This window comes from Zootoca vivipara, chromosome 5 (genome assembly GCF_963506605.1).
Source record: "Zootoca vivipara chromosome 5, rZooViv1.1, whole genome shotgun sequence".
Classification (NCBI taxonomy): domain Eukaryota; kingdom Metazoa; phylum Chordata; class Lepidosauria; order Squamata; family Lacertidae; genus Zootoca; species Zootoca vivipara.
The window spans coordinates 5,686,686-5,706,341 of NC_083280.1; the positions used below are offsets into that span (position 1 = coordinate 5,686,686).

General features: G+C 50.0%; 1 protein-coding gene across 5 annotated transcripts in view; it reads left to right on the forward strand.

Annotated features, from left to right (window-relative positions):
• The window catches only part of DIS3L2 (DIS3 like 3'-5' exoribonuclease 2), a 199,118-nt gene that overhangs the window by 144,352 nt on the left and 35,110 nt on the right, over window positions 1-19,656 (forward strand). For all 5 annotated transcript variants that reach the window (XM_035132946.2, XM_035132943.2, XM_035132940.2 and 2 more), the window contains one exon: window positions 8,847-8,926. In XM_035132946.2, the coding sequence (XP_034988837.1) occupies window positions 8,847-8,926 (80 nt within the window). The remainder of the gene's footprint in view (window positions 1-8,846; window positions 8,927-19,656) is intronic.

Sequence of the window (19,656 nt, forward strand, 5' to 3'; positions counted from 1 at the left end):
CCTTTTATGGTTTCTGCTACTGAAGCTCCAGGTTTCTGCTTCTCCACTGCGTTTACAATAATATGCAAGAAGCGTAGTCCTCCTGGGCTCTCTTGCAGAAACATACACACACACAATCTTCCGCACCAACAGGCCTTGTGTCACCCCCCCTTCCCTTCTCCCACCAGCTATGTTCAGTGGCTGAATGTGTTAAACTGTGTTAGGCCTCAGGTGCACAGCTCCTGCAGCGGTGCTGCTCTGACCCAGCCCTCACCCCTTGCCAGGCCAACCAGCAAGCGGATGGCGGGTACATTGAAAACATACCTCGGCACTTCAAACCAAAAAGGAAACATTTGGTGGGTTCAGTGTTGCTGTAATAGCTGAGCGTTCCTGTCCTGTAGTGCCCGTTTTGTGTGCCTGCTCTGTTGCTTCATTCAGCATAGCGAGGGCACTCCTGCCCTGCCTGCCCCCTGGTGCAGATGGCCAGCCCCTCACCCTCGCCTCCGTCCTCTTTGCCACAAGCTAGTCTGGTCCAGAGGCAGCAGCCTCTCAGGCCCAGCTCCTGGCAGTGGAGAGAACCTCTGGGCTCTCCTCCTCTTGTGTCTCCTTCCATGTGCCCACAGCCTTTCCCACTGCAAAAGGAGAGAAATGCCCGCAAGACTTTAGAGGGCTCTGTGTCAGTGATGGATGGGGAGGCAGCTTTCTGTGGTTTCAAAGTCACAAAGCCTCTAATGCGGAATGGAGTTGAAAAGTCAACTTGGAGCTGGGGGGTGGGGTGGGGAGGATTCATGGTGTGCCCGGGCTCTCAAATCGGGGCACCCTGGGAGGCTACCCCTACTGGTGCTACGGAAAAGTGGGAACAATTCCCTGGGGTATATTGAGGCTCACTGAATGCCCACTTTTTTTCTTCAACCCCCCCCCCCCTTGCTTTTTTTTTTTGTTCTGTTTGTCAGTGGCCTTGGGCACATCACTTAATAGAGGATTTGCGGTCTGCCAGCAGCTCAAAGAGGCCCCCCCCTCCCTTGAATAATGAAGGTTTCAAACACGTTGGGAGTTTTGTTAGTCTCGTCTCCCAGCATGCATAGCTAATCTTGTTAGAGGTGACCTCCGGGGCTGGGACTTGCATTGTTGCCGCAGTTTTTGTCCGGTGCTTGAGTGACAATCCACATTGGGGTGCAGTCATGCGTCCCCTAATTTAATCACCCACTTTGGTCCTCTGTTCCTCTCCCAGAGGGCCCTGAATCCCCGGGGGAAACCGATTCCGGCTATTTTGAGAAAAGCAGAGAGAAGGGTTTGCAGGAGCTGTGCTGGTGCTGCTTTGGCGATCCCTCGTAGCCGAGTAAGGTTGTCTTCCATGAACACGGTCTTAAAACAGTGAGTCCGTAGGTGAGTGTGGAGGCCAATTCTGGATCCACACATCCTTCAACAGTGGGCACATAGGTTTCCGGGCAGGAGTTGATCCTGGTGAGCGTTTGCCAAGCGTGCCTTCCCCTTAGCACATTTCTCCCTTTTGTCCTGAGTTTGAGCTTCTTCAAAGTCCATGACATCTTCAGTAAAGGCTGTTCTCCCACTGGAGCGCTCACAGGAGCAATAGGGCCTAATTAACGGAAGGCGTCCGCCCCCCCGCCCCTGCTAATGCTGAATTATCCTGCTTCTCCTCCTCGCCCTGTGAATTTCTCCTTGAATGCTTTTCCAGGGCAAGAGCCGGGATTGGGGTTGAAGACTTAAAAGAAAACACCACGGATGGAAAATTTGCTACGAGAGCCATTCATCTCCTCCTTAAAAAAAAAGAAAAAAATTAGAATAGAATAAAATAAACTTTTTGGATAAATAATTCGTTTTGAGAGCTCGAGTGTCCATTAAATGTGGTATTAGTTTCTGCTCCTTAAAACCTACTTCTGAAAAGGAACGTGGCCAAATTGCAGGCTGACTTTACCCTACCAAGTTCCCCAGATGTGTGAAACCAGCCAGCAGAAAGGCGTGGGATGCTTGGGAATAGCGAGAGAGTGCAAGGCTGAGCTCCTTCAAAGAATCCTCTCTCCCTCCCCACTGCCACCACAGCGAGGAGTATTTTTAGAGTTCACCCAGGGAAGCATCTCCCTGTCTTAACACCTGACCCAGCTTCTAGGTTTGCCTTTGTCTTCTTCTGCTCCATAACAGGGTTTGGGGTTCCTGTTGACCATTTGAACCTCATGCATGCTTAATGTGCTTTGCCTGCCGCCTTTGCACTGTCAGTTCTCACAACGACCCTGAGAGGAGGGCCACCAACATTCCCGGTTCACAGGTAGGATTGTCGAGGCTAGAGATGTAGCGAGTTGCCTTGCACTTTCCAGTGAACATGGTGCTTTGCAGAGATTGCTTGAAGCAGCCATGTTTTGGGGAGCCCCAGCGGAGCCCAGGGAGGAGAGTTCTCCTAGATTTCTGTGCAGTGCCTCTGGATTCTTCCCTCAAACGCCTCTCTCTGATTATGCAAAGCAGGCACAACAGCCGGAAAGAAGCTTTGGCTGGAGTTTGAACCCAGGGCTCTGTCGGCCTGATGGGCAAGCTGCTGCCCTGCGCTGGATCGCCTAATAAATATCCTCTCCTCTGGCTGAGGCTTGGCGCGCGGCTGCCGGTTTTCCATCTGAACTTTCCCACCACTCTTCTTTGTTGTGGTCAAGATTGAGTAGGTGGAAGGAAGAGTGACGTCAAAGTTCCTAGATTTGCAAGTGGCTCTAAAAGCACCGTTTATATTGGAGGCATGCGCGTATATCTATATATATGGAAAAGAAAATGTTTGGCAAAAAAATTGCGATCCTGCCTGTGAACCGTGACCACAGCCGCTGAACGGGGGGCGGGGGGGCAGGGGGGAGGAGAACCATGTTGAATCTCCAGCGAATCAGCACATTCAAAAAGAGAAGGTTATAAATGGGGCTCTTTGTACTCTGAGCTTAAGTGAGTTTTTAAAATCTGCTGCAGGGGAACCCAAATTCCATCCGATGAAAAGCTGAATTTGGGGGCCCCAAATTGATTATGCAAATGAATTGCATTTAAATCCACTCTCAAGCCCAGCACAGAACAAGACAAAAGAGGCATCGAAGCATTCAAGTTTCCTACAACTTTCATCATACCATCCCCCCACCCCCACTATTTTAAGTTTGGTTTCACAGCCGTAGGGACTAGGAACTCTGCTTTCAAAAAATTATTGAGGTAGAGGTGTTGAATTTTATACTCTGTATCGGCTTTGGTGGTGTTGCTCACAGAACCCCAGGGCTCACACACAGCCCTGTCCGATGTGTGGCACCTGTATGTTTCCCCATCAACACTTCCCTTTTTCAAAAGGATGGGTTTTGCCCCCACCCCCACCCCGGGGCTGTAACTCGGCCACGTTCTCGCTTTCCATTCATGCAGGGAAAGATGCTCCGCTGTGTCCACACTGGCGTGCCTTTAGGAAAGACACACTTCTATTTCTGTCAAGTGCAGAAGGTTGCCCTGGGCGCAGGCAGAGGGAAGGTTACTGTGACAGAACCCCTTCTCTTAGGGGAAAGTTCGTACATTCTTTACTGAAGGCAGGCTGGCCAGCGGAGCAAAGGAGATCGTCATCCAGATAGGGGTGGGTGAAGCTGCTGCACAGCAGAACGGTTTTGCTTGCTGTGGCTAGAAGCAGCTCTCACAATCTCGAGTGGAAAGAGGCCGTCCTGCTCAAGATCTTTTTGTGACTAGAGGTGCCAGGGACAGTCGGAAGCTGCCTCCTACCAGATCAGGCCTAGCTCAGCGCCTACATGCTTCTAGTGAATGGACCCAGGACCTTCTGCGTGCAGAGCGCATGCGCTGCCACTGAGCTGTGGCCCCTGCCCCCATGAGCATGTGAAGCTGCTTTAGCTGCCCATTCTGCCTGGAAGTGGCTCTCCAGAGTCTTGGCAAGGGCCCTTAGGGTGGCACCTGTGCGCACGGAGCTTTGCACAAGAGAAGCCATGCCCCCTTTCTCAAAACTTCTGCAGGAGCTGGCAAAACCTATAGTACCTTAAAATCAGAACAAATTCTTTCAAAATGCGTAACGATCTTGGCAGCCTGGCTGACCCCTTTTTTTCTCCACCCGTTGCCTCTTCTGACTCCACTGTTGAGATACAGGCTGTATGTCAGGTATTTCTCTTGCAAAGGCAGTTAACCTTTGCCCCTGCAGGTGTTGCTGGACAGGATAAGTACCCCTCACAACACATCACACCTTTTAATGGCCCTGTTGAATTCTCAGTCAGGGCAGCGATACTCTTAGATTTCTCCCACCACCTCAGTACTTGCTTGTAGGTGAAATGAGGACCCCAAGCCTGGTCTGTTGCACAGGACCACAAAACTAGGAGGTGGGGATAAGTTGAGAGGAAGAAATGCACCCTGTTAAAGGGCCTGATCTTCAGCATGTGACACCAGACAACTTTGGGGTAAGAACGCATGGGAATCGAGCCTAGGTTTGTTAGTAGGCATTCAGTCTGCTCACCAGGGGTGGGCTGGGAATTTCTTCCAGGCAGCCAGACAGAGACGATGCAAATTGGAAGAACATCCGGCTTCCTTTTATTTCTGAGAATGTGCTGAAGGTTACAGGCCAGTGGACAGGAGAGCGTTTAAAAACAGAGACGTAGAAACTTACGTTTGACTAACTTTAACCACCGTTGGTTATGTTCCTGCCAAGCAAAGCTGCCCTCCCCCAATGCCACCTCGGGCATTTTTCTGCTCATGTGGTGCTGAAGGCGTTTGCCACCCTCAAGAAATCCCAACTAGTCTTCTTGGCAGCTCTTATTCAAGGGCCTATGACATCTTAATTTATCAGTGAGACTCCTTGGGTAGGTGAGCCTTTGTTGTTCTCAGCCTTCCCAATCGCCCCCGTTCCCACTGAACCCCCCCCCCCGCCCCCCGGCATGAAGAACGGCCCTTTTGTGCCCAGTGCCAATGAGCTGGAAAGGGCATGGAGACTGCTGCGCCGCAGCGCTCTCCTCCGAAGAATGCGGCTGGGTGATGGATGAGCTCCGTGTCTCTCTACCCCGCTGCAAGTTGAACCTGGTGGCAAGTTGATGGAACAAAATGACGGCAGGCATATATCCCAGAAACGGCTTGCCGTGACGGGATCCAGCAGGGCCTCGGCTCGCCGTCCTTTCTGTGGGGTGCTCCCGCGGTCCCTAAGCACGGAAGCAGCAGTGAACTTTGCCTTTGTGAACAGAAGGGCCTCCTCGGAGGCTTTTGTCAGAGCTCACTTGGACCTGGACCCCAACAAATATGGGGTGGGGTGTTGGTCAGCTGGACCAATTGCTACCACTCCTTATGGTCTGCAACCTGCGAGTTTAGCATTGCAACATTTAGAAATTTCCTCCTTCTTTGTCAGACCTCGCAAGCCCCGGCATGTCTGCTCTCCGCGACAGACCTCCCCCATATTTAAATTGAATTTTATATTTATTTTTTGTTTGGAGAATGACTGGAGGGTGTGAGCCTCTCCTCCCCCTGCCCTATGGTGTGGCTTACATTACTCCATGAGAACTGGTCTAGCTTTCCAGGGTGGCAGGGAGCCAAATGCCCAGCTCGCCACAGGGCCCCCTCCCAAGGCTGCTCCCGATGCAAAATCTGCCTGGATGTCCCATGAGAGTTGCCGACGCGTCCCAGCGGAGCGACATCACGTTGCGGCTGGTCAACCTGCGCCAGATGAGACTGAGGCATCGGAACAAACTGGAGAACCCAGATTGTGGGTGTATTGGGCTTTGGTACACAAATAGCCGGGTTTGAGTAAAATTGCATGTTTGCACATGTGCAGAGATGTCTGGACTCTGCAGCAGCTGCACCTTGGGCAGTCTTAATTAGGGTCAGGGGAGCTCGACTGCTTCGATTTCCACTCGCTGCCTTGCAGGGGAGTGCGAATTGGCTCAGCATCTAATGAGCCGGCATGCCGGCTGCGCAAAGAGCCCACTGGTGGAAGGGCGACTTAATAAAGCCTTTGCTCTTTCAGAGGCTGTTAATTTTACTTCTCGGGTTTTCCTCGGGTCCAGGAACTGTCTGCAAATAAAGCCAGTCTCTCTGTGGTGTTTGCTTCGTTTGCAAAGGCCAGGTCTGCCGTCCATTCTCCAAAATGTCCAGAAGCGTTGAGTGCAACCTCCAGCTTGCTCCAGGAGTCCTCCTTGTGAAAACTGTTTCCTTAGCATCTCTGCCACACCTCATCAGCCTAGATCAGAATAACTCCCTCTTCACGCAAGGCAGACTGCCAAGAGGTTATCCAGTCCTAAAGAGCTTCTTCTCTAAGAGTAGCTAGTCTCCCTGGAGGCCATGAGTGTTTGGTGGGGGAACAGGACTCCTATAATTGAATTGGGGGGGGGGAGATTCCCACTCACACAAGACCAATGTGTCAGGGAGAAGATAAATGAGGAACGTGCTCCTTGACATACCAGTTTTTGTGTGTGCAGGAAAGCTTTTTGTTTGAAGTAGGCTTATTTGAGAATTTCACTTGGTTTCACTTTTAAGCAAAGTTGTCCTCTCCCGTGTTTGCTTCCGAGACTAATGCGCAGATTGGGAGGCGCTTATCCTTTTGATTGTGCTCTGAATTTTGTGTTTCTGTTCTCGGCTAAAAATGCTGAAAATATGTGTTTGGGGTGGGGGAATGTGTACAATTTAAAATGTGTGTTTTCAAGTCCCCTTTGCTAAGTTTGGAAAGCATGACAGAATGGGCTGGTAATTGAACACATGCAAAATGGGCACATCATAGAATTGTAGAGTTGGGAGGGACCACGAGGGTCATCTAGTCTAACCCCCTGCCATGTAGGAATCTTTTTGCCCAACGTGGGGCTCGAACCCACAACCCTGAGATTAAGAGTCCACACTCTTATCAACTGAGCTATCTTGCTGGCAATGTGTGCCACCCCTAGTTTGACAAAGCATTCATTTGCCGACGTGAATCCTGATCTGTAGGGAACCCTCGGTGAGCACCTTTGGCCAAGGTGGATTCTGGACTGCAGACAGCGCAGAGGGTGCTCTCTCACACCCTTTTATTAAAAACCTCCCTGCATTTAATAAACTAGTGGATGAGGGAAAGGGCTACACTCTATCTTCAACCCTGATATGCTAGATTACTGCATGCCAAAAGTTGTTTTTATTTTAATGTGGTGAAGCATTCAAAAACATGGCATGTGTGCGCGTGTGCAAACAATACTCTTCCTCCTCCTCTAGGAAGGGCCACAGCTCAGTGGTGGAGTTTGCATGCAGAAAGTCTCAGGTTCGATCCCCAGGATCTCCAAGTAGGGTAGGAAGAGGCCCCCTCCCTGCCTGTGGGCATGGAAAACCACCATCAGTCGCAGTCAACAATATTGAGTTCAGTGGAACAGTAGAAGGCAGCTTCCACCATGCCTAAAATTGACCAGCCCAGTGCTGCTCTCAGGGACTGCCGAAGCCTCATACTTGGGATGGAGAAAGACTTTTTGCTTAGATTGAATGGGCCTGAGAATCTGGTCTCTCTCTCTCTCTCTCTCTCTCTCTCTCTCTCTCTCTCTCTCTCTCTCTCTCTCTCTCTCTCTCTCTCTCTCCCTCTCTCTCTCCTGCACACACCCGCATTTCCCCCCCTTCCTGACACTCTTCTCCCTTTGTGGCTTGGCACAATTGCTCGATTCATCTGTTTGAGGAATTGTGGCCCTCGAGTTGTTGCTGGATTCCATCTCCCAGCAGCCAGCATGACCCAGGATGATGGGAAATGTAGTCCCACGACATCCACATATCAGCATGTTCCTAAGCCCCTGGCTTAGGGCGATAAGTATAGGAACAGTGGGTGGCTCATTCTCGCCTTAGACCACGCTTGGTTTGGATGGCTACCATGTCCCTTTCAAATCCATTTCAGCTGTTTGGGGGGGGGCTCTAAGTAAGCCCCAATGTGTGTTTCTTAGCAAGCTGCTTGTTCAGAAACTCCATCATCCTTCAACAAAATCTGTGCAGATCTGTATTGAATTCCATTTCTTCTTCTTCTTCTTCTTCTTCTTCTTCTTCTTCTTCTTCTTCTTCTTCTTCTTCTTCTTCTTCTTCTTCTTCTTCTTCTTCTTCTTCTTCTTCTTCTTCTTCTTCGCCAAATTAGTTTTCCCCTGCCTTAAATGAACTGGCCTTAGATAACACGGGACTTGACCCACTATTCCAAAACCCTTTCTTGGATTTCCAGCAAATAATCTCTCCCAGCCCCTCCTGGGCTCCCCATGTTTTTTTCCAGGTCACCCTGTGTGCAGCCCCCTGCTGGACACGGGGCCAAACTGCAAGCTCTTCCAACTGGCTTTTGGATTAACCCTGTGCCAAAGGAAGAATTTGTCACCTTTCCCTTTGTGGTTTTCCTCCTCTCTCTTTCTCTCTCCCTCCCAAATGTGCTTGGAGGGCCGCAGGGCAGAAACTTTCAGAGAAAGAGGCTCGTGGGAAGTCCAGCCGCTGGTGGAGAATCCTCTACCCCAGAGGAGGCGGAGAGCCCCTTCGCTGCTGTTGCTGCTGCTGCTGCTTGCAGGGCCATGGATGTGTGTGGGTGGTGGATTTGGAGTGTGTTCGAAGGTGGCGGGGGAGGGAGCTGTCATGACCCACGCCATTTCGGGAGAACCGCAAACACTTTATAGCAACAAAGGAGTGGAAAAAGCCAGTGCTTTTTCTGCAAGGCATGTGACTCTGTCTTCCCTGAGGTTTGGAGCCCTGCTCTATGTTCCAGGCCTCAGCGGTTGAGTGTCAGCCTTGGTGAGGTTGGTCTCTCCCCTCAGCCTTTCATGGGGTTGCTGCCGCGGCTGAGAACATCGCCTAAATGTGGTTGTTGTTGTTGTTGTTTTAAAAAAATCTTTCTCTTTTTTCCCTCCCTCCCTCCCTCCTTCCTTCCTTCCTTTCTTTCGTTCTCCTCCTTTCTGCAGCTGAAACTCTCGTTTACTTTGGACAAGGAGAGCGGGATGCCACAAGGATGTTACATCTATCAGTACCGGGACAGCAACAAGTAAGGCCTGCAAAAGCCCTACACAACTAGTGTGTGTAAGTGTGTAAGAGGAAGGGGAGTGCAAGGCAGATGCCTGACCCCTTCTCCATCCTCGCTGGCACCGGGGAATCAGAACTGCTTGGACATGTAAGGGGCACAGTGGCTTTTGGACTTCCTTCTGCTTCTTTGCATCCCACCCTTCCTCTTGGAAACTCAGGGTGGCAGTTAATCCTTGCAGCTACAGCCTTGTAAGGTAGGCTAGGGCAGCGACTGTTTGCCTCCCCACGAGCCACGTGGTTAAGCATGCATCGCAACCTCGGAACGACTGCATTTGCAGCTCAGCCCAGGCATGCCCTCCAAGGCAAACAAATGTGGCATCCCTACCAGGGGTTCGGCAAACTATTGGTGGGTCGGGATCTAAGATGGGTGGCCACAGCAGCACTCCCACCATAGACATTTTTGTTTTGTTTTGTTTTGTTTTGTTTAAATGGATCCCCAACTGCACACTTGGGTGAAAGGTGAATCCCAGGTCTGAACACATTGAAGGTTGTCAGTTTCCTTGCAGGTAGGCTGCAGTAGATGCATCCTTAGCTGCTCTTGAAAGACAGAATTCTGGTGGGTGTGGGATTTGGGAGTGGAGGGGTGGAAGCTTGCAGACGAGGGGGCAGAGGAGAGTTATAGATAGGCACTGCCAACCCAGCCCAGGTACAGGAGCACAGTGGGATATACAGCAGAGGAAACATTCTGCACATTCAAGGTGCACAGCTATTGCCTGTGTTTGCAAACATTCTACCACCCAGACCAGGCCAGGATAGGGTGGGAAACGTCAGGCCCAGGCAGTGAGCGTGGCCCTCTCTGCCTGGCCCTCAGGACTCTTGACTTGGCCACCCCTTTCCATGCCACACCCTTCTCTGGCCCTGCCCCCTGCCTTTCTCTAGAGATTCTGCGTGCCTGTCGTGTGACCTTGAAACTCTTGAATGCATGCGTGCAGGATGAAGTATGGTCTCTGCCAGATCATGCCCACTTTTGGTGCACCCTCCAAAAGGGAATGTGCTCCACACCCAACACAATGTCTGGGTCACAAGCACAAAGCAAGAACTGGGAATGTGCAGCACATCACTGGAAAGAGTGAGCCAGTTTAGCCATAGACAACAGGTGAAGTAACATTGTGTGTTATAAGGAGAAGGAATTTGGCATCTAGAAAACATTTGCCGGTTGTACGTCTGCTCCCCACTAGACACACACAGAAAGTACTTTTTCATACAGTGTAGAAAAGAAACATACTCTTCCTCCCTGTTTGTTTGGGGTTTTTTCAGCTGCAAGGAAGTTGGAGCAACCACTTCTGCTTTTGAATTAGCCTAATTCGTCATTGCATCTGAAATCAGGGAACTGTGGTTTGTTTTAACTTTGGTTAGGATCAGACATGGTTTTTGATCTGGGCTTGTTCACTTGCTAAAGTTTAATTAAGCTACAGCTCCTGAATTTAGGCATAATGAGGAACCGTGGCTTGTTTGAAAGCAGGTGAATTTCCTCCACATGCCTGTGAAAGAGAAAGGGATTGGGGAGCGGGGAGCTTGCAGTCCCAAGCTTGTGCATTCACAAAGCAGGTTCATTCACAGAGCAAGAAGTTAAGGTTTCACCTTAGCACCTGAGCCTCTTAACATCCCTGGCATCTCCAGGCAGGATGGGGAGAAATTCCCTGTCTGGAACCCTGGAGAACACCTACCAGTCAGCATAGCTGACCTGTAGGACTCAATGTAAGGCATCTTTCTATGTTCCTAACCTGGCTTAACTCTTCCAAATCAGTGGGTCTGGAAAGCACTTTAGCCAGATAACACACCCAGATGCTTTGAACTTCATCTTCTAAACAGATCGGCTTTCAGTGCACCTTCCTTACTTGTGCAACTTACATACTCAACAAAACTTGGGTATTTTTGCCATTGAAAATCTGTTCCTTTCCCCCACCCCCCGAAATACTCTGGAGTCCATTGATGGAAAACTTCAACCACTGCGGCCTTTTGGCATTCCTATCAAATTGGTTAATTGCAGCTTATTGTAATCTGCAGTCTCAACATGGATTTCTAAGGTGGCTTAAAGCAAGTCTGTTCCAAATTACGCAGCTTGTGCATGCCACGCCAAGCGCAGCAGTTGTTGGCTGTAATGGAAACCGAGCAAGCAGCAATTAATCGAACTTTTAATGAAATGCGTCCATCACTGTTTGGGCCACTGTGGGCGCATCGCTGATAGCATTGCTGTGTGACGTGAAAACACAGCATCCACCAGAATTGAACTCTGTGTCTAGGTTTTTGTGTTCATACGTGTAGACACATGTATTCCTGTAGTTTATTCAGGAATTGTGCATGTCTGTAGGAGGCCCCAGTTCAAACGCCTTCTCCAATGTGGGTGGCTTTAGGTGGCCTCTTATCTCTCATCCCTGGCCTGTACATTGCCTTGATATGCTTGTGTATTGATTGACTTGTAATATTGTCACCAGGGACGCAGGTGGTGCTGTGGGTTAAACCACAGAGCCTAGGGCTTGCTGATCAGAAGGTCGGCGGTTCGAATCCCTGCGATGGGGTGAGCTCCTGTTGCTCGGTCCCAGCTCCCGCCCACCTAGCAGTTCGAAAGCACCTCAAAGTGCAAGTAGATAAATAGGGATCGCTACAGCGGGAAGGTAAACGGCGTTTCCATGTGCTGCTCTGGTTCGCCAGAAGCGGCTTTGTCATGCTGGCCACATGACCTGGAAGCTGTACGCCGGCTCCCTCGGCCAATAATGCGAGATGAGCGCGCAACCCCAGAGTCGGTCACGACTGGACCTAATGGTCAGGGGTCCCTTTACCTTTTAATATTGTCACCATGTATCGGTAGGATGGCTTTATTATTATTATTATTAGGTTTTTTTATCATGTTGCTTCTAGTTCTGCTGACTGCTCAGGTCAAAGTTGCCCTGGCAACTGGGAGGACATAATGCCATAGGATTCTGAAGGACAGTCTCTTTTTTAGATGGATGTTCCCATAGCTTGATGCAGCACCTCTTCTCAGATTCCACCCAACACTGCACCAAATTAGCTGTTGAAATACGCTTAGGCTGTGTTCACACTCCCATTTACTGTGCACTTGCTGCCTTTCCAGTGCTGGGTTTTTAGTCTGTGCTCACATGAGGTGCGAACGCATTAGCATTTCCTTAAAGCTAGCTGTCTTGTGTTTCTTCCCCTCCTGGGGCTTGTTTCCTTGAGCCCACAGCTCAGATAACTCTGCCTGCTTCTGTTGTCTGTTTACTGGGGATTGGTCTTTGATTGCTCAGATGAATTCATTTCCAACAGCAGTTGCCTGTTATTAAATCAACTTCTGTCAGTAATTCATGGCACTGGATTAATTCCTTTTGGTGATTTACTACCTGACACCATTTGAGTGGGGGGGGGGGCTCCTATCCATTTGAGTCCCCCAGCTGCTCAGCTTGCATTTGAGTCATCTTCTGTAATGTTTTCTGAGATTGATTGACTTAAGCCCCTGCTAAATTACCTGCTTTTTGAGCCACAAAGATCACCTTAAACCTGCTTCATTTGTGTCTTAGATCCTGGGATGTTTTTTCAGTAGCTCTTGCCTTTTGACTTCTGCCCAGAGCCTCCTGCCACCCCCGTCCCCGCTCGCCCCATTTGAAACCACAGCCTCCTGCCCTCCTGTACCTCAGCTGACCTCAACTCCTGTGAGCATGCACTGGTGACAACATTGAGCATGCATGGGGTAAAGACCCCACACACTGTCAATGACCCCTGGTGTGAACACAAACCGAAATGAATCAGACACTAAGGAAGCTGTGCTGATGTGAACAGCTAGGCGGGGAAGCCCTGTGGAAACACACCAGAGGGCAAGCAGGGAACAACATCACCGGCTCTCAGGCAATAATAATAATAATAATATTTTTTTATTATTTATACCCCGCCCATCTGGCTGGGTTTCCCCGGCCACTCTGGGTGGCTTCCAACAAATATAAAAATACATTCAAATATCACACGTTAAAAACTTCCCTTAACAGGGCTGCCTTTAGGTGTTTTCTAAATAATGTGAATGCACCCTTAAAGTGGGTGAGATCCAGACCTTCCTTCTCTCAGAGACAGGCAGAGGGGAGAGACAGACAGAAGGAGAAGAAGGAACTAGCCATGACGTCTGTCCTCCATGTTCATGGTTGGAGGCCGTAAAGTTTCTGAGTACTAGTTGCTGGAAATAAGGGAGGGGAGAGGGCTCTAGTGCTCAGATCCTGCTTGTTGGTTTCCCACAGGCACCTGGTTGGCCAATGGGAGAACAGGATGCTGGACTGAATGGGCCATTGGCCTGATCCAGCCAGCTCCACTTATGTGCTTAGGCTGTGCGCTCAACACCGGCATAAAAGGCAACAGGACTGCGTTCCAAAACACATTTGCATGTCGCTGCACACCATAGCTGCCAAGTTATCCCTTTTTAAAGGGATTTTCTTTTATGCTGAATAGGCTTCCTCGCGAGAAAAGGGAAAACTTGGCAGCTATGCTGCACACATCAGTACAGCTGGATACTTTTCCAAGTTGTGTACCATCCATGCTCACCGGTGGTCAGAGAGAGGGCATGGGTGTCTTCCCATGGTTCACATTTTCCATCAAAGCTGGTTTGGGGTGAAATGCATGGGGGGGGGGAAACGACCCTGCAGCCTTTCTTGAGAAACTATGGGATGGACGTGGGTGGTGACTAACATTGTGTGTAGATGGCTTCACAAAGCAGAGTTGGGGGAGTGCTGCATGCAGAGTAAATGTGTGTGTGTGTGTGTGTGTGTGTGTGTGTGTGTGTGTGTGTGTGCGTGCGTGCACAGTCACAGTCTCGTGAGGGATTGCTGCTGCCCACTTTTTATAGTTGCAGAAGACTTTCCCGGACCAAATCTGTGCAGTGAACACCTGCATTCTCCCTTGGAAGCAAAGGAAGACAGGTCCCCTATGCTTATTTCAAAGATTTTGACTCGGTAAACTGCAGACTTGCTTCAGACTCAGGATCCAGCAGATTTGGGGTTGGGAAGGCATTTTCCCGTAAGGCTGTGTGTTTTCTTCCCCCCTTCTCCTTTAGAACGTGGCTTGGCTCTATTGCTCGAGTCGTGTGGAGCTACTTGCCCTTTGCTTTGGCTCGTTGTGAGCCAGCCCTCGATTTTGCTGGTTAAGGGTGTCAGAGTTAAAGTAAGGAGCATCCTGCCTTGGGGTCAGGGCATGGCCCCTGGGCTCCCTTCCCAGCCTCCAATTCAGTGGCCTTCCTTGCAAACAGGGGGGCTCCTTTGCCAGAATGCCGGCTGAGTTCTAAGTAGGTCTGGCTCTGAGTTTTACGGTGGTGCTGCTGGCAATGCATTTTGTGGTCTTTCCCATATTCATGGCAAGTGATGTTTGTACTGAATCCACTAGAAATCCAGTGGGGCAGGCATAGCAAGGAGGCTGCAACGTCCACTGTGGCCTTTTTGGAGGAGGTTGGCCTGATCACTGCTCTGACAGCGAACTTGGGTCAAGGTGCGGTCTCTAACCCTCAGTTCCCCACCTGTAACTTTGTTGGCTTAAAGAATGGGATTCAAATACTACAAATGTAAACCTGTTTCATTTCCTGGGCTCTCCCCCCTCCCCTAAGCACCTTGGGAATTGTAGTTTCTGGAGACTAGCGGTGATTCCTTGCAAGAGAACACAAACCTCTGTGCAGTGCCAGGGTCCCTTGCCCTGCGGCTCATGGACCAATCTGAAACTTGGCTTCCGTTTGTGCTGTGGACATCGTCTTAAGGCTGCAGAGGAGATGTTTAAAATACAGGTGGTGAGGACCAGAGCCGCAGTCAAGTGGTAAATCTGAATCAAGGCTCCATCGCTTCCACGACAGGAATTTAGTTCTGAGTCAAAATGCCCAGGCCCATTGAGGGACATGCTGCAACTTTCTGAGGATTGGCTCGGGAGGGGGATAGTTTTGGGATGGGAGAGAAGTTGGCAAACATCTCATGGTAGGGGGCATTTGTCACGGGACTGAGGTGGGAAGGAATAGCAGTTGCTTTGGGGAGCATACCTGCCCTTGCCGCCATCACGCAATACAAGTGGCAGTGGCAAAGGAAGTCAAAACGAGGAGAGTGATTTCAAACACATTTCGAGCTGCAAATCCCCACCCAGTACAGGCCAAAAGCTCAGGGGACAAAGAAATCTCAACTTGGCTTTAGAGTAAACCACCCACTCCCCCCAAAGCCCTGGCTTTCACAGCAAGACACTGATGCATAGGAAACCAACATCTCAGGCAGGAGGTTTGGCTTGGAGCTTCTCCTTGAAAGCTGGTTTTCTATGTGCCAGGAATTGTTTTTGTACAGGCACGCATACCCAGCCGGTGGGATGGTCCAGAAATGGGGTTCTTCCTGCCTGAGATGTGGCCCTAAGATTCGCTGCAGTCTTTTGAAGTGTCAGGCATAGCTCTAGTGGTTTTAGCCCAAACGTAGCAGAGTTTTCCTGCACAGTGCAGAAGCTAGTTGAGGTGGAAATGACTAGTTGGCTAGACGCAGAATAACTATTTACAGGATTTATTAAAAGAAAATAAAACCAGCAGAGTTTCTGCATACAAAGCAAAGCAAAATAAATCCTTACTCTCTCTCTCTCCAACCATACGCAGCACTCCTACTCCTAACACCCACAAGAAACAACTGTGCTAGCATTCCTAGATAACAGAGTTCAGTGCTGGTCATTAACCAATGAGAGGGTTGTTGCCAGGCCAGGCAGACCTTGGCTTTCTGCCAAGAGTAAATTGACACTGCCTTGAGTTAATTGTGTGAAGCAAGAATCTGTAAGTTTCCCATGAGAACCAATTATCAGAAACCGAACAGCTCCATAGATTCAGCCTGAGTTAGGGGCTGGTGCCCACTGGAGAGGCCAGCACAGAAGGTGGGGAGCCTAAGAGGAAGAAGAAGAGTTTGGATTTGATATCCCGCTTTATCACTACCCGAAGGAGACTCAAAGCGGCTAACATTCTCCTTTCCCTTCCTCCTGAGAGACTTCAGAGAAGTGTGACTAGCCCAAGGTCACCCAGCAGCTGCATGTGGAGGAGCGGAGACGCGAACCCAGTTCCCTAGATTACGAGTCTACCGCTCTTAACCACTACACCACACTGGCTAAACAGCGGGTAGAGACAGAGCCATTGACAGACACAGCCAACTCTGCTGAGTTTCAACAAGGGCAATGCTGAGACTAAAGAGGAGGATGAGGAAGATGCCACAGGCAGTGCCACCCCCTGGACAGGTGGGCAGCTGAGGTTCGTGAGACAGCCTCCCATTTGTCCGAATGGAGCAGCCTCCATTGGCTGATGGAGTGCCTGAGCTGTGTGATAATTGGTACTGAGCATCTTCCGGGGCAGGGCAGCTGCATGTCTCCAGTTCTCTCCAATTCTGTGCTGCTCTGGCCCCTGACCCAAAGCAGGGCACGCATTCTTCCCTTCTGCCCCTGTTGTGAACTTAGATATTGCGTAGGTTTTGGGTACCAACAGGCCAGGCTGATGCTGTGCTTTGCACATACACACAAAAACACACTGCGGACTAGGAGAGGAAAGGCATTTGAAACGTTGACATTTCTGATGAGTATTGGCCCCAGGATGTTTGGAAAGAGAAGTGTCTCATTAACAACAGCCCAGCAGACATTGGCATCTTGCTAATTAACTTCCTTTAAGACAAAGCCAGGCCTGTTCCTTGAAGTTCTGGCTGAGAGGTGAATGAGGCTCCCTGAAGACATAAATGCAGGCAACATCCAGGAAAAATTACAGCTGCCATCACAGGGAACATGCTGGGCGTTAAAAGGATTAGAGAGAGAAAGGGAGGGAGGGGGAGGTTTTCTGGTTGCCTATAACAAATCTGTGCCTGCTCTGAGCTTCTGGAGGGGGTCAACCCAGCAACCTAACCTGGTAGGAGGTCAGGAAGAGTTGGAGCACTGCAACTCTCCTTAGTTTGTGCTCCCTCTGCCCCCCCCCCCCAGTACCAGAGCTTTGTTGTTTTGTCGTTTAGTCGTGTCCGACTCTTCGTGACCCCATGGACCATAGCACACCAGGCACTCCTGTCTTCCACTGCCTTCCGCTATTTGGTCAAACTCATGTTTGTAGCTTCGAGAACACTGTCCAACCATCTCGTCCTCTGTCGTCCCCTTCTCCTAGTGCCCTCAATCTTTCCCAACATCAGGGTCTTTTCCAAGGATTCTTCTCTTCTCATGAGGTGGCCAAAGTATTGGAGCCTCAGCTTTACGATCTGTCCTTCCAGTGAGCACTCAGGGCTGATTTCCTTCAGAATGGATAGGTTTGATCTTCTTGCAGTCCATGGGACTCTCAAGAGTCTCCTCCAGCACCATAATTCAATAATACCAGAGCTACCATATGTATATTTTTAAATAAGTAAAGACCAGCCTGTTTTTAGCTCTGAAACCGAGGGCAGTGTTTTTAACGAGTTCCCAGCAGATCTTTCTGGTGGGCTTGTGTTTAAGATGTGGGAATGGGCAGCAGTATTGAAGCGAAAGTCACTTTCCTAAGAGCAAAGATGGTGAGCCTGATGTGACCCTCCAGGTATTGCTGGACTCCAGCTCCCATCAGCTCCAGCCAAATGATGGAAGTTGTAGTCCAGCAACATCTGGAAGCCTACAGGGTTCCCACTTCCCAGGTCTGATATGTGGGAACCTGCCTTGGAACACAAGATCGGAGCAGATGGCACAAAGTACTGGGGACCTGTTTGTGATTCTGCAGAGAAAACACAGCACAGTGTTTCTCTAGCTTCCTTCCGAAGCCATGAGAACTAGAAATTCACTCTTTAAAACTGGTAGTGAATGAAGGTTTCCAACTGGCCTCTGGATTTGCCAACGGGCCACACAGGAACTTGGTTTGGGCAGTCCTGTGCAGGTCCCCTTCAAGGAATATTGGCTGTTCTTACAGGCTTCCATAGGCATTTGGTTGGTCACTGTGAGCCGGTGGCCTGATCCAGTATGCCAGGCTCCTGTGATGTTCTCATGATGTGACTTGGCTCTTTGCGTATGCTCTGCACCGCTTGAAATGAGCTGGCAGCCCCCTCTGCAGAATGGTCCACTTCACCTTTCAGACAATGGGGGAAGCCTCCCCTGAGAACCAGCTGGGAGCCAGGCTCCTTTTGGCTCCCCCCCCCCATGACTGTAAAGGAACAACTTAGACTTTGACATAACACACACCTCTGGACCGTGGCCCTTTTTGCCTGGCCAGAGAGAACAAGGGGCTTTGTTGCTGAGATGACAGATGAACTCCACTCAGCCATCCCTTTGCGCCAGGATTGCCTGGGGGCACAAGAAGCCCAGCTGCGGAGAGAAAGAAAGCTTTGGGCTCTTTGCAGGATTTGCTTCTTGCAGCTCCTCTCCTTAGATCGAGCTCCGTCAGTGTTCTGGCAACTCCCTCACCTGTTTGTAGTGTTTATTACAAAAAATAAATAAAAATACTGGTGTTTGTTCTGCTCCTGCCTCCCCTCCAACAGCCCAGATGGTTCCTCGCCTGCTCAGATGCACCAGTTAATCATCTTGGGTGGCAGGGTGGGGAAGAAAAAGGAAGAGAGAGCAGGCATCAATAACTTACGGAATGGTGCAAACAGGTGAGGGAGCTGCCAAAACACGGATGGAACTAAGTGCAAGTCCTCTAAAGGCTGAGAAGAAAGCTGGCCTTTTCTCAACTCTCCTCTTTTGTAAGGGCCATAGCTGGCTGGCCGAGTGTCTGCCTTACAAGCAGGAGGTCCCAGGTTCAATTCCCAGTGGCATCTCCAGGTAACATTGGGAGAGACGCCTGCCTGACATCCTGGAGGGCCTCAGCCAGTCAGTGCAGGCAATACTGAACAAGATAGTTTGACTCTGTATAAGGCAGCCTCCGATGTTATGTGCTGCTGTGTAAGTCTGTATGCATTGGGTGCCGACAGGGGCGGCCCGTCCCATTCCGCCACCTGGGGTGAAATGGGAATTGCCACCTTCTGGCCATGCCAATGGTGTGCCACTTCCAGCGCTTCTCCAAGTGTTGCCGATCAGCTTCTGCCTTGGGGCAGGGGGAGCCTAGTGGCAACTGGCACATTGGAGTGCCCCCCCCCCCGGACTCTGGCCAAACTCGGCCACAGTAGGCAGAAAAAGAGGGAGAGGGTTGTTTGGTGGGGGTCATCTGGAGACCCCGGTGGGGTAGAGTTGAGAAGAAAATCTTTAATGAAAACAATTGGAGCATGAGCAGGCCGAATCATGGGTGGAAAAGGAGAGCCTCGCATCTGGTTGGCTGCAACGACTGGAATTTACCGTGCTCTTTACAGCCACCTTGAGTGTGAGGTTGGCATTTGTGTCTGCTTTTTCCTTTATCAGGTGTTGAGGTTGTGCAGTACCAGGTTTGTTATGATGCTGCAGTGGGCGGAAGGGGTTCTGTACCCTCCAGGGTGAGATCCTGCTCTGCTATGGTCTGGGCCCCTTTCAGATGAGAGATGGATGAGGAGCATTAGACACCCCAGTCTGGGGCCATGAGTCCATTACTCCTTTGGATATTAGGAGTGGTATCTTATTTCTGTCTGCTTGGGTTGTAATATTATTGAGTGTGAGTGGTTTATGTATGAGTATTTGATAGATGTCATGTTTGAAGTAGTGAACCTTTATATCAAATGGATAGAGAGTGAGATTGAATGAATTGGGTGTTTTGAATTGCGTTGTTTGAAATTTTATATTATGTGAATCATTTGATGCCATTTTATTGTACTTATTGTGTACTGTATA